Genomic DNA, 13,558 nt, shown 5'->3' with positions numbered 1-13,558 from the left:
GCCCACTAATTGTCCATGACCAAAATTGCAAAATTTTGGAACTCACTTAGCATAATTTAATTAGAAGGAATATTACACTAAGGCAATCTATTAGCAAAGTTGAACTATATAAAACTTTAGTCCAAAAAGAAGCCACTGAGTATAATGATTTAAACTAGAAGCTTTTGTGATCAAATACCAAACGAAAAGGGGCCCTATAAAATAGTTTGCATAAGTTGTTGCCCAATCATTCACTGAGATTGTTTTTTGAAAATGAAATAAGGGATGATATCGTTTCATTATAAGCAAAGATAGTATCCTCCCAAGAAAGCATGCAGCATTAAGATATTTTGAACCTATGGAAGCCCTCAAACCCTAAACCACAACACTTATATGTCTTGGTAAGGGGTGGGGCATCTTTCCTCTTCAAATAAGAATCAAGTTGTGATATACATATATATGTGTGCGTCTTGGTAGGGGGTGGAGCACATTTCCTCTTCAAATAAGAATGAGGATGTGAGATATATATATATATATATATATATATATATATATATATATATATATATATATATATATATAGATATATAGATATATGAATGAAATTTGAGTTGGGACTGTTAGGCTGAGATAACGTAAACTTAGATGGGGAAAACCAACCATTGTAACCCATAAACAAGATTGTTTGAGGGGCCAACCCTACACAATTGGTGGTTGAATGTTGTAGCGTTAGAGTTGATTTGAGGTGCCAAACTCTAGTAATAAAGTTGTCATATCATTGGATGCTTTGTGCCCACATTTGGAGGGCCTTTAGAGGCTAACATGGCATCATGGAACCCTTCATTGCCATCACTTTGGAACACTTGTACCTTTAAGGTCCACTTGACCACTTGGTGAAATTGGGGCACTTCATTCATTAACAGTGGTAGAATTCAATGTTTAAAGTGCCTTTGGAGGCTAGATGCCATTCTTGGAAGCCCTTTTTGAAGAGATAGGTTATCTTTCAAGGCTCATGCCCCTTAGATTTTATACATGTGGCATGAATGCCCCTCATTTTATGTAATTTAGATTAATTAATTGTATAAGAGGGCCTTTTGTGCATCCATGGGAAAGAATAGGGGATTTTAGCTTAGATTTAATATTTAGTTGTAAAGGAAGTTGAGCACCTTCTCTATAAATAGAACTGCACTTCCTCTCATTTTTTTTCATGATTGAGTGAGGGAAGAAATCCCTTAGCAAGTTTGAAATTTCTAAAATTTTCTCTTATTTCTTAATTTTGGCTATGGGTGTAGGAGTTGAACAACTACTTGAGAAGCTTTTGTTGATGTGGATAGTTTTCTCTTCCTGATGAATGCCAGTAGATCTTGAATTGATGAATGGTAATCTCAGTAAGTGTTATTTCTTCATCTTGTCTATGTTTATGGATGATAGTCGTTCATATTTTTATCTTGTTCTCCCTCTTGAACAAACACTCCATTGAGCTCTTTTGAGACAACCTCAAGGGAGCATACTCCCTTATCCCATCTTTCAAGATTGTAGGATGCCTACGTCAAACCTCTAAGGTACATCAGTGGATCTCCCTTAGTCTTTGGACCTAAATCCACTCCATTTCTCTTCAAGTGTGTTGATCCTTGACCCCATGTGCCCCAAAAAAGAATAATGGCAAGCTAAGGCACTAATCTTCTATCCTCCATCACCCTTTTCCTATAAAAATCCTTTAAACCGTTTTGTTAGGGTTCACTATCCAAAATCACCTTGTAATTTCTTGATTGTGTGTGTTTGTGGATCTTCCCTTTGAACTCAAATCTGGAAATTTCCCTTAAAAACCAAGCAATCCTATCCACCTTAAACCCTAATTTTTCAATCCTTTGATTGGTGGTAATTAAAGTAAAAGCCTTAGGGGACTCTTGTATTGGTTTGACAATGTCAAATATTAGTGATATTATCAAGATAAGTGTAACTCTGAAGGTAACCAAAGAGCCACATGAAAAGTAGAAGTTGGCCCATATGACTTTGTATGCACTATGAGGTTGCTAAGTTATTAATTTAAAAATAAATAAATAAATAAAAACCTTCCTTCTCTATCTTTTCCTATAAACTTTTACAAATAAATTACACATTAAGTGATCCACTTTTATAAAATAAGTGAGAAGCAATTTTAGAATGAAATTATTTTATAAATTAAAATTGCATGGAAAAGACAATTTAAAAAAATGAATAATAAAATTACTTTATAGTGATTCATTTCTATAATTTAAGAGAAATGCATTTTACAATAAAGTGATGCGATAACTCAAGGTTGCATTAACCTTCTCAAAAAGTAACTTAAAAAAAAGAGAAATATGAACTCAAAACTTCTTATTTAATAAAGTAACTTTCAACCAAGTGAGTTAATATTAAATATAAGTGTTATGAAGGAGGACAAGGCCCTTTTTCTTTTCCTTATTTTATATTTTCCTTGAAGTGCGTGCTTACCTCAAAACCCCTTATTTTTTCCTACAAAAATCTTCAAAATAATCGCACACAAAATTTTACAAGCAAAATTTTTGAAAAAATATTTTCCGAAATTTTACAATAATGGGGTTATATATCAGTTATCTTTCCTGACAAATGCAAGTTCTCTCTATTTCTAAATTGTTGAGCTCCCATAAAGCACAGAGCAAAGAGTATATGCAGAAGAGAACACACTTCGTCCTCTGTTTCTGATTTGCTAAGATTGCATAGAGTAAATGACAAAGAGCATATGCACACCAAAAAGAGTAGCAAAATGGAAATAAAAATTGCAAAACCAAAATATTAACTAAAATAAGGACATAATCGAATTTTATATCTCTCGATCTAAGAAAAATTGTTATATATTGAACAAACAAACAAACAAACAAAAGCAAGATAGAAAGCATTTCCAACTAAAAGTAGCACTGTAAACACAATGGAACAATCTGCTTAGCCCATAAATGCACAAAAATAGTAAAACCCAAAAATATTTTGATGCATTTGACAAGATAGGTTCAAGAGTTCAATCAACAATGGGAGCGGGTGTTTAAATGGGCTCTAATACCATGTTTGACAAAACAAGATACTTCCACATAGGATGAACACCTTAATTAACCGCTCACATAACTAGATCAAAGATCATAACGCTAGTGATTTTACATGGTTAAAACCCTCTAGGAGGGAAATAGTCCATAGCCCCAGTCAACACAACCACTTCAAGCAATATTATAAAGCAAAAGATAAATACCTTAAAATAAATATTCAACAAGTCCACGGGTCTTGGATAGACAGTGATCAGGTGCTCTGTTAAGGCACTCCTTGATGTGAAGTCATCGGTTCAATTCTCCGTCCCAATCAAGGTGATATATTGGACATGATAAAAATGTAGTCCTGCCAAGCTTACAAAAAAAAAAAAAAAAATTGATATTCAACAAATGACCCTCCATGCTCTATCAATAGAGACCAGGGCTTAATTAGGTATTAAGCCATTAATCAATATAGCCTTTAGTATCAAGGGGAATATGAGCCATTAGATCACGTTATGCCTAAAACATATTTTGACCATTGGACTACATAATTACAAATGCATATTAATGCATGCTACAAAAACACATGATTACCTAAAGATACATTGAACCAGGCTGATCTTAACTAACTCTTAAGTGTCTAAATATTCTAACAAAGATTGCATAACCCAAGTGTTGTAAGGGTTTTGAGGTTGTTGAATCAATTTGTGCCAACAAAATCTACAATTTTAGTATATATTTGAAGGTGAATTTTGCCCAATACCGAAAGAAAAAAGTAAATAAATAAAAAATAAATTGAATCACAAGGTTCTGGTGAGGCCAAGTCATTTGTTTGTTTTCCTCCTACTCCATGTGTTTATAGCACACAACACCTAAGTCGTGGACCTAGGAAACTCCAATGCATCATCCTAGTTGGTGGAAATATACCTGAATTTCCAGCATGCACCCCGGTAACAATCGAGCCACCAAGGATATGCATTGGCCATCAAATCGCAATAATGATGAGACACATATCTATGTTGCCATGGACTCAACACTTTGAGCTAGCAAGTGGTTTCTTATAGATTAAGTTAATATTGTAATAATACAACCTTCTTTCCGTCCACAAATTTGTTCAGATTAGGCAAAAATTTTAAATATAAGCAAAATTGATTGAAGTTCAATGCATGATGGAAAGGCGTTCCCGAGGTTTTGCCCAATTTTAAATCAACCCAACTCATTAAAAACTCGATCAAAATTCCAAAAACTAAAACCTCTATCTAAAGCAAGTACCCATGGATCAAAATTATGATAAATTAAAATCATTAAGCTTGATTGCAAAATAGTTTTGCTAATGAAACTAGTTGTCGAGGATATAATAAATTAAAAATCATAAAGCTTGATTGCCAAATAACTTTGGGAATGAAAATCTTTGTCGAGATTATAATAAAATAAAATCATATAGCTGTATCGTCAAGTGGCTTTGGGAACGAAACTCGTTGCAGGAAATCAACCTCGTTCGTCCTCTTGCTACCTCTGAGGCCTACGGGAGGGCTGTGCAAGGCCAGTTGTGTCGGCAAGACCAGTTGTGTCGGCGGGGAACAGCGAGTCTACAAGAAACTCTCCATTTAGGGTTCTCCCAGATCTGAGCTACTTCATGACATGTAATCTCTAATAAGGAAAGGCTAAATTTGTTTGATCGCGGTGGCGGAAGTGTATTTTTTTCCAGGATGTTATCTAGCGGTTTGCTTTCTACTCGGCATATTGAGATGAACAAAGCAGGATTGTATCTAGCGGCTTGCTTTCTACTCAGCATATTGAGCTGAAGAAAGTCAACCAAATACCAAAAACACAAGTTCAGGATAAATCTTTAATGGAACAAGAATAAAAGGTAAAAAAAGTTGCGAGAGTGTGCCTTTTTCCTGGATTTTATCTACCGGCTTGCTTTGTACTCGTCATATTGAGAAGAAGAAACACAGGCGATTACATAAAAAACACGTTCACAATAGATCTCTAATGGAACAAGAATTCAATATAAATCTTCAATGGTACAAGAATTTAAGGGTCAAGGACTGAGAAGAGGAGGAGCATGCCTATGGTTTCTTCAGTGGCGGGATTTATGACTGGAAGGCGTTTTTCCTTGAGAGGGGCTCTCCATTCGCCATCTATGAAAAGCTGCCGAACGGGTACTTTGCTTGCCATGACCGTCCAAGCCTCACAATCCGATGCAGAGTAGATCAGATCTAAAACTATGATGAAAGATTCCTCTGCTGGGCTGTGTAGATAATGGAATGGAATGGAATAAGCAATTAACCGCAATTCTTGATAGGTTTTATGATGACAGATTTCTTAGCTGCACTATTTATACGACTGAATGTAGGAGGCAATTAAGCGCAATTCGAGAGAGGTTGGGGTCCGCTTTCTATGGATGTGTTGGACTCACCACGGAAAAGGGAGATGTAGATGCATGTATGTGATTGATTGACTGCATAAACTGAACATCCACGTGCAACCCACGCAATTCGAGAGAGGTTGGGGTCCGCTTTCTATGGATATGTCTTGGACCCACTACGGAAAAGGGAGATGTAGATGCAAGTATGTGATTGATTCACTACATAAACTGAATATCTACGTACAACCCATTCTTTCCTACTTCAGCGGGTGGAGTAGTGGAATAAAATTTAATCTAATAAGAATTTTTTGAAAGCTTGGAGCTTTAAGGCGTTGATCATGAAGCTGGGTAATGTTATACGGGGAAATAAAATTTAATTTAATATATATTTAATTTTTTATCTTTATCCTTACTTTGGGAGGAGCAAAATATATTAGGCAAATTATTTCAATTTTCTTTTGTCCCTTTCAACTCCATCATGTTAAAGATGTTGTAATGTAATGTGTTGTTTAACATTTTGACGCCAAATTACATAAAAATGAAAATAAAAATATAATATAAAATATAAAATTAATGATTATATTTATAATTATAATTCTAATTAATAATTAAACCAACCTAGATCCATCTTAACTTCAAATTCACTGAGTTCCTAGAGGAATCAATTTTTTTGAGATGCAAACCTCTTTTAAAGTGAAAAGAGATTTGATCTCTCCCTACTATTGGTAGATTTGGAGTTAAGATAGAATTAAGCTAAATCTTTTGTGATGCAAACCTCTTTTAAAGTGAAAAGACATTTGATATCTCTCTACTTTTGGTAGATTCGGAGTTAAGATGGAATTAGGTTGTTACTTATCAATGTAAATTAAGGTGAGAGTGGTGGTTGAGAGAAATAACTCTCTACCATTGGTAAATCCGGAGTTAAGATGGATTTAAGCTCGTTACTTATCAATCTAAATTAAAGTAAAAGTAGTAGAGTGATAGTCAAGAAAGATAATAAAATTAGAAAACATCCTCTACCTCACCACCACCTTCATTTCTTACCCATCTAAATTATAAGAGTATTGATGAGAAAAAAATATTAATGTTAACGAATATATTTATTCATAGTTTATCAGTCATACAAATTACAATTTATTAAAATTAAGATTAAGATTAATTAAATGTGTTTATTAAAAAAAATTGTTATTTCTAAAACATCATTCCACTTTATTAAAGCAGCGGAATTTTTTTTATTTCATATTTATCCGATTTTTAATTAAAATTTTATTATTTCTCATTAAAATATATATGATTTCATTATAGAATTAATCTAATCCTACCAATTAATAAAATGAGTGAGGAATTGCTCAAATGGTCAAAAGTGGCCGGAATTCAGGAAAAAAAAATTCAAAAAATCGTGTAGATGCAGTTTTTGAATCATGTTTTTGATGGTGGAAATGGATTCAGCGCCATCAAACACTTCTATGGCACCTAAAACTATGAATTTTAACAGTTTTTACTTGGATTTAAAAAAATCTCGCATATGACTAAAATTTCCATAACTCTCAAAGGCAAAAAAACATAATATTTAGACTCTGGCCTAATAAAATGTTCAAAGTTTTTATCAAAAACCCACGACCATTAATCAAACACGAGAATATTAATGATGACGGTGCACATTTACTCTAAATCCACGCCTATATGGAGAACGCCGTAATCTAACAAGGCGGAGGAGTTGCCCGGAAAGTTATGGAAATTTCGGTCCTATTTAGAGAAAATCTGGCAAAGATTTTGTAAATCCAATTTATAGTTGTTAAACTTCAAAATTTTAGGTGCCCTAAACGTTTTTAATGGTGCTGAATCCATTTCCACCATCAAAAATACAATTCAAACACTGTCTTTAAAAAAAAAATTGAATTTTTTACCGGGACCACTTTTAACCATCCAAACAATTTAATTATTTTTACCCACAAATTTTTAACAACCACAAAAATACAAAAATACCAATGATGATGAGCCACATTTCCTGTAAAGAGCATTTTTCTCCAGTACAATGTTATGCATATAATGTCAATACTGCCAGCATTCAGAGTCCTGACTGACATGGAAAACACTCATTCCGCACTTACTCTGATTATCCCTTTCAAATACAGAAAATGCTTTTTAGCCATTTTCCAAAAAATCAAAGGCTTACAGGGAGAACCGCTAACAGCAGCACTTGGATACTGAAGTCAAGTTAGAGGGCGCGGAAATATTGAATTTGAGAATTCCGAAGTAACGGGTTAAAATCTTTAGAAGTCAAACCTGGAGAGGGAGAAAAGTATTTTATTTTTTTCAACATCTTTATTATATAATTAAATCTTGTCTTTTCATTTTAGATAAACCCTTCTTGCCATTCCTATGGGGTCTGCTGAATTTATTTTCCAAGAGGAAACCAAATTTTTATACTCGCTGAAGGCAGGTTATAATTTTTTTAATTAAAAAAATAATTTTTAATTAGTTTTGAAATTTTTAAATTTTATAAAGTTTATTAAAGTTTTGGAAAAAATAAATATTTTGAAACTCAAAAATAAATTTTGAAATTTTTTTATTCTGAAATTTTATTTTTTAATTGACTCATTTACATAAAATAACTAATTTCATAATATTTAAAATTAAATTAAAAATATATATATATATATAAAAAAAATCAAAAATCAAAAAATCTTATATACAACTAAATATCATAGCATTTAATAAACATCATACCATTTAATAAACAATATCCTTATCAAATTTAAATATTTATATTTATAAAAATAAATTATCGTTGGATAAAATATTATTTCTATATTTTTATGATATTTATTTTATCATATTTATGTGTCATCATTGAAAATCTAGAACTATAAAAACAAAATAATAGACAAAGACATTACCTCTCGACATATAAATGAAATGTCCACATTATAGGATCTTTTTGTTAAGCGATAAGGAAACTCTCATTGGCGTAAGCGTTGCCACCAGATGAACACCTGGCTTTATAAATATGGCTATAAAATAGCATTTTCTCTTTTAGTATATTAAAAAATATGGCTATAAAATAGCCTTTCCACTCTTAAAATATAAACTATCATTTCGAGCATTTTCTCTTTTGATATATTAAAAAATATGGCTATAAAGTAGCATTTCCACTTTTAAAATATAAACTATCATTTCGAGCATTTTCTCTTTTGATATATTAAAAAATATGGCTATAAAATAGCATTTCCACTCTTAAAATATAAACAATCATTTCGTTTGCATTTAAAATATTTGATGAAAAATAAACATAGCATGCTTGATGAGATATTCAAAATACTTTCCAGCTGTTATCAAGTTCGATATAAATGTATGAAGCGTGTAAGATATTTATATAATTGAAGTGAATGTAAATTAGATCGACTCCATTCAAGTGTCCGGCCTACCTTGCTCCATACTATTCATTATCAGTGACATTTGACTAGACCTTTTACGAATATTACTCAACCTATTCAACGTTGACATTATCCTTTCTTTTTATCAGCGCTTTTTGGCTTTTACTGTGCATTTTTTTTTTTATCAGCACTTTTTGGCTTTTTACCGTGCATTTTCTTTTATCAGCACTTTTTGGCTTTTATCACCTCTTTTTTTTTATTATTAATTTTTTATTTTTTAATTAATAATTGGGATAATAAATTTAATATAAAATAAGTAGCAATATATTTAATTATCATAGTTGTTTAAATTAATTTATTTATTTAAAAAACTATTTAGATGTTTTTAAATATAAGTTATTTATTTAAACATTTTTTAATTATTTGGTGGTGGTGGTTAATATTCACTAACACCAAACTTTGGTCTATCAGACCTGAAGATGATGATGATGATGGTGATGATGATGATGATGGTTAACGTCCACTGAGACCAAACTTTGGTTTATCGGACCTAATGATGATGATGGTGGTGGTGGTGGTGGTTAACATCCACTGATACCAAACTTTGGTCTATCGGACCTGATGATGATGATGGTGGTGGTGGTGGTGATGATGGTGGTGGTGGTGGTGGTTAATGTCCACTGAGACCAAACTTTGGTCTATCCGACCTAAAGAAATGAATTATTTAGTTTGATTTAAGATTTTATTCCTATGGTCAAAAAACTTGGAGAGAAACCTCCCCAATTCACTATAATTTTGACAACGGAAAAGGCTAGGAAGGTTAGTGTTGCAACAAAAATTTTGAAACTGAGATCTAATGTGGTTGTATGTGAGGCACTCTAAGAGGAAGTGATTTTCATCCTCGATGTCCGTATTCTCACAAAGATGGCAGAACCTTACCTTTCCATCCATGGTGTTTCAGGAACTGCCCAACTACACGTTTCACTATGGAACTCATGACAGTTATATTTTTATATGAAAATATTAATGTTGCATTTTAAAATTTATACATTTATAATTTTTTACGTTTATACAATCTTTTTACTCTTGAATAATAATAATAATAATAATAATTTAATTTTAATTTTAAAACTACAACTAAACCAAATATTAATAATAATTTATATTCATGACAAATATGATATTATATAAGGTTATTGCAAATTGAGATTTATCATTACTATGTAGCATAACTTATATATACATGATTTTGAAGATTTTTAATTCTATAAACATTAAAATTAATAAAATAACTATCAATTATTTTTTACATAAAATTACTTTGTATATAATACTTGTTTTAGGTTATGTTAACAATTTTACCTTATAATTATTTTATAAATACATTTTACAATAAATTAAAATTATCTACCATTTTTACTGTGCAATTATTTTATAAATACAATTTTATAAAGCAATTAATTAAAAATTCCTTAACGAATAAATGTTAAGAAAGGGAATTTAAACACGGCCAAAACTTTTTAGAGGACGAATAAGTGTTGAGAAAGAATTAAAACGCGGCCACAACTTTTTTAATGTTAACCTAACTTCGTGATCTTTAATAAATATTCTTCAAACAACTCATAAAATCCTAAACATAATACATGAATGATTCCGACCCTTTTCGTTTGGTAAGTTTATATGATAATTCAAATTGAACTTTCACCAAAATTTATATAAATTGGTTTCATGGAAATTCTAAGTGTCGATATTCCAGAGTTAAGGTGATGTAAAGGTATCAATTTAAGAAATTGAAATTTTAAATTTTAAATTATTTAAAAAAATAGTTTTTAGTAAAAATTAAATCATAATATTTAGGTAAGTTATTTTTGATAAAAATCATATTATAATGTTAAGATAAAAGTCAATTTGTTGGAGTTCAAGGGGTTACATTAAAGTATTTTTTGGTGTAAAGGTTATTAGTTCAAAATTTTGTGCGCAAAAATCCAATTATACTAAGAGTTGGTGTGGTCCAAGCAAAGTGCAATTTCCGCGTGATTTTGATGACCTAGATACCTCTAGGTCGCAATTACTCAAACCACAAGTTAGCCTTCCAATCATCTCATAACTTACATTACCTAGCAAACAAAAAAAAAAACAATTCATTGACATCTTTTCCTCTTTCCTTCATGTGTTTATTGATAATCCTTATCCCTAGAAATTCAAATGCACTAACCTAATTGGTGTAAATCTTGAATTTCTTACATGTAACCTAAAAGCAATACAGCCAATAAGGATATGCATTGGCCATCAAATAACAATGATGATCAGATTTTTTTTGTTATCATGACAACTCTAAACACTTTGAAATAGCTGGTAGCTTTTTAGAGAGTAAATTAATATTGTGGCAAAATAACCCTCTTCCTAACCACAACTCCATTCAAATTATGTAGAAATTTCAAATATAAACAAAATTTATTCAAATTCAATGAATGCTAAAATGATGATGTCTAAGTGTTTTAACCAATTTTGGTCAACCCAAATTCTCAAAAAAAAATCATTCAAAACTCCAAATTCATAGGAGTTCTAATCCTAGTCTTCTAAGTATCAAACAATATAGAGGATCCAAAATGATTGGAACTCTCATCTTCATTTTTTATCATTGTCATCAGATTCATTAGCATTGGCAATAAAATTAGTTTAAATATTAGCATTTTTAAACATATTTTTTCATAAGTTTTATTTGAAATGTTAAAAAAAATTTATTGAAATGAGAAATTTAAGTTATTAAATCTGTACAAAGTGAGTGCCGTACAAATTTATAAGATTCCGAATCTATTCATTTATTCAAAAATATATTTCAAATAACAAAAAATATCTTTAAACATATTTTTGGATAAATTTTATTTAAAATGTTACAAACAAAAATTGTTAAAATGACAAATTTAAATTGTTAAATCTGTATAAAATAAATACCATAAAAAATTTAAGACTATGAACCTATTCTCTCATTTAAAAATACATTTCAAACAACAAAAAGATATCTATTTTACCAAAAATTATATAACAAACCTAAAAAATAAAAATTTAGGTTTCACCATGCTCTTCCTAACCAAACTAACACCATAAAAACTAGAATTCAGTGAATGCACTTGGCATGCCCAATAAATAGACTTCTAAGATTTTAGGCATCTATTGTTGATTTTTGTTGGACTTAGTCTCGGAGTAAACCATATTTCTGTCAACGTTTCAAATCCCAACAAGAATCCTTTCACAAAATCTTCTTCTATCATCATTCACACTGGTCCTGATGATGGATCTCTCTTGGGAATTATGGTTTCTACCGTGGATACTCCGAGAATAAATCCAAAAGACTTCTACGAGTCAAAAACTAAAATCCTAGGGCCCAGTACTGCGAGGAAAGAGATCAGATCTCAAAACAAAATAAAATCATAAAAGCCCGTTGACAAATCGCTTCGGCAATCAAACATATAGTCCAGATTACAATAAATTAAAATTATAAAATTATATTGGTCAGTAGCTTTGCAGGGAATCAGATTTGTTGTTTGTCCACTACCCCGGATTGGAAGTCAAGAATTATCTAGCCTACTACACTGCAATTATCACCGTTGGATTTAAGCAATGGTGGGATATACAGCCCTGCGCATAAATTGACGCGGCAGGGTAGAAAATCCCTGCCGCACCGGAATCTTGTTATTCTGAGCCCTGGGGAGGGCTGCAAGGCCAGTTGGGCCAGCGGGGAACAGCAAGTCTACAAAGAATCTCACCGCTCACATTGGAATGGGTTCTCGCAGATATGAACTACGTCCAGCTCATTTATGGCAACGTACGTGAGACTTCATGACAACCAACTTTTCAGGAAAGGGGCTAAATTTGTTTGATCTCGGTAACGGGAATCTGCTTTTCCCCGATTTAACCCAGCGGCTTGCTTTCTACTTGGCGTGTTAAGAAGAAATACAGACCAATTTAAAAAACATGTTCTGGTTTAATCTTTAATGGAACGAGAATTAAAGATAAATAGGTAATGGCAGTGTGTTTCTTCCCGGATTTTATCAACCAGTTTGCTTTGTAGTCGGCACATTAAGAAGAAGAAAGATCGACCGACCGATCAATCTCTGATCGAACAAGAATTCAAAATAAATTTTCGATGATACAAGAATTGAAGTAAAGGGTTAAGGAGTGAGAAGAAGAGGAGCATTACCTATGGTTTCTTCAGTGGCGGGATTTATGACTGGAAGACGTTTTCCCTTGAGAGGAACTCTCCATTCGCCGTCTATGAAGAGCTGCCGAACTGGTGCTTTGCTCGCCATGACCGTCCAGGCCCCCGGAATCGAAGCAGAGTGCATAAGACCTAAAACTATGACGAAAGATTCCACTGCTGTACTATGTATATAATTGAATAGGAAAAGCAATTAAGCGCAATTGTGGATGGGTTAGGTCCGCTGTGTTTCCAATGTCTTGAATTCTGCGCGGTAGATACAAGTAGTCACTTACTGTGTATATACTTGAATAGAAAAAGCAATTAAGCGCAATTGTGGATGGGCTAGGTCCGCTGTGTTTTCAATGTCTTGAATTCTGCGCGGTAGATACAAGTAGTCACTTATTTTCACAGAGATAATTATGTAATTTTGGGAATTAAATTTAATAAGATTTTATTAATATTTTTTTATATAATACTGGGGTTCGGGAAAGATATTAAGGAAAGCATTGCAATTTCATGTTCGTGGGAATTTTTTATGTTTTTTCAGCCAGAAAAAAACTCTATTTTATATTATAATTAATTAAAACAGTACATATTTATGACGGACATA

General features: G+C 31.9%; 1 protein-coding gene across 3 annotated transcripts in view; it reads right to left on the bottom strand.

Moving 5' to 3' along the window:
• The window catches only part of LOC149207665 (aminoaldehyde dehydrogenase ALDH10A9, peroxisomal-like), a 247,041-nt gene that overhangs the window by 217,328 nt on the left and 16,155 nt on the right, over positions 1-13,558 (bottom strand). Inside the window, exon 2 of one of the 3 annotated variants that reach the window (XM_089395821.1) lies at positions 12,949-13,322. The exons of 1 other annotated variant lie outside the window; for it this stretch is intronic. In XM_089395821.1, the coding sequence (XP_089251947.1) occupies positions 12,949-13,093 (145 nt within the window). In that variant the 5' untranslated portion in view covers positions 13,094-13,322. Of the gene's footprint in view, positions 1-5,071; positions 5,378-12,948; positions 13,323-13,558 lie in introns of those variants that run through there. One more of the 3 variants, XM_089395823.1, reaches the window with a different exon arrangement.

Source organism: Pinus tabuliformis, chromosome 1_2 (genome assembly GCF_031772625.1).
Source record: "Pinus tabuliformis cultivar Carrire ecotype Pingquan chromosome 1_2, CPIR1, whole genome shotgun sequence".
NCBI classification, from domain to species: Eukaryota; Viridiplantae; Streptophyta; class Pinopsida; order Pinales; family Pinaceae; genus Pinus; species Pinus tabuliformis.
Note: the sequence above shows the minus strand (reverse complement) of the source record. Positions and strands in the feature narration are given on the sequence as shown.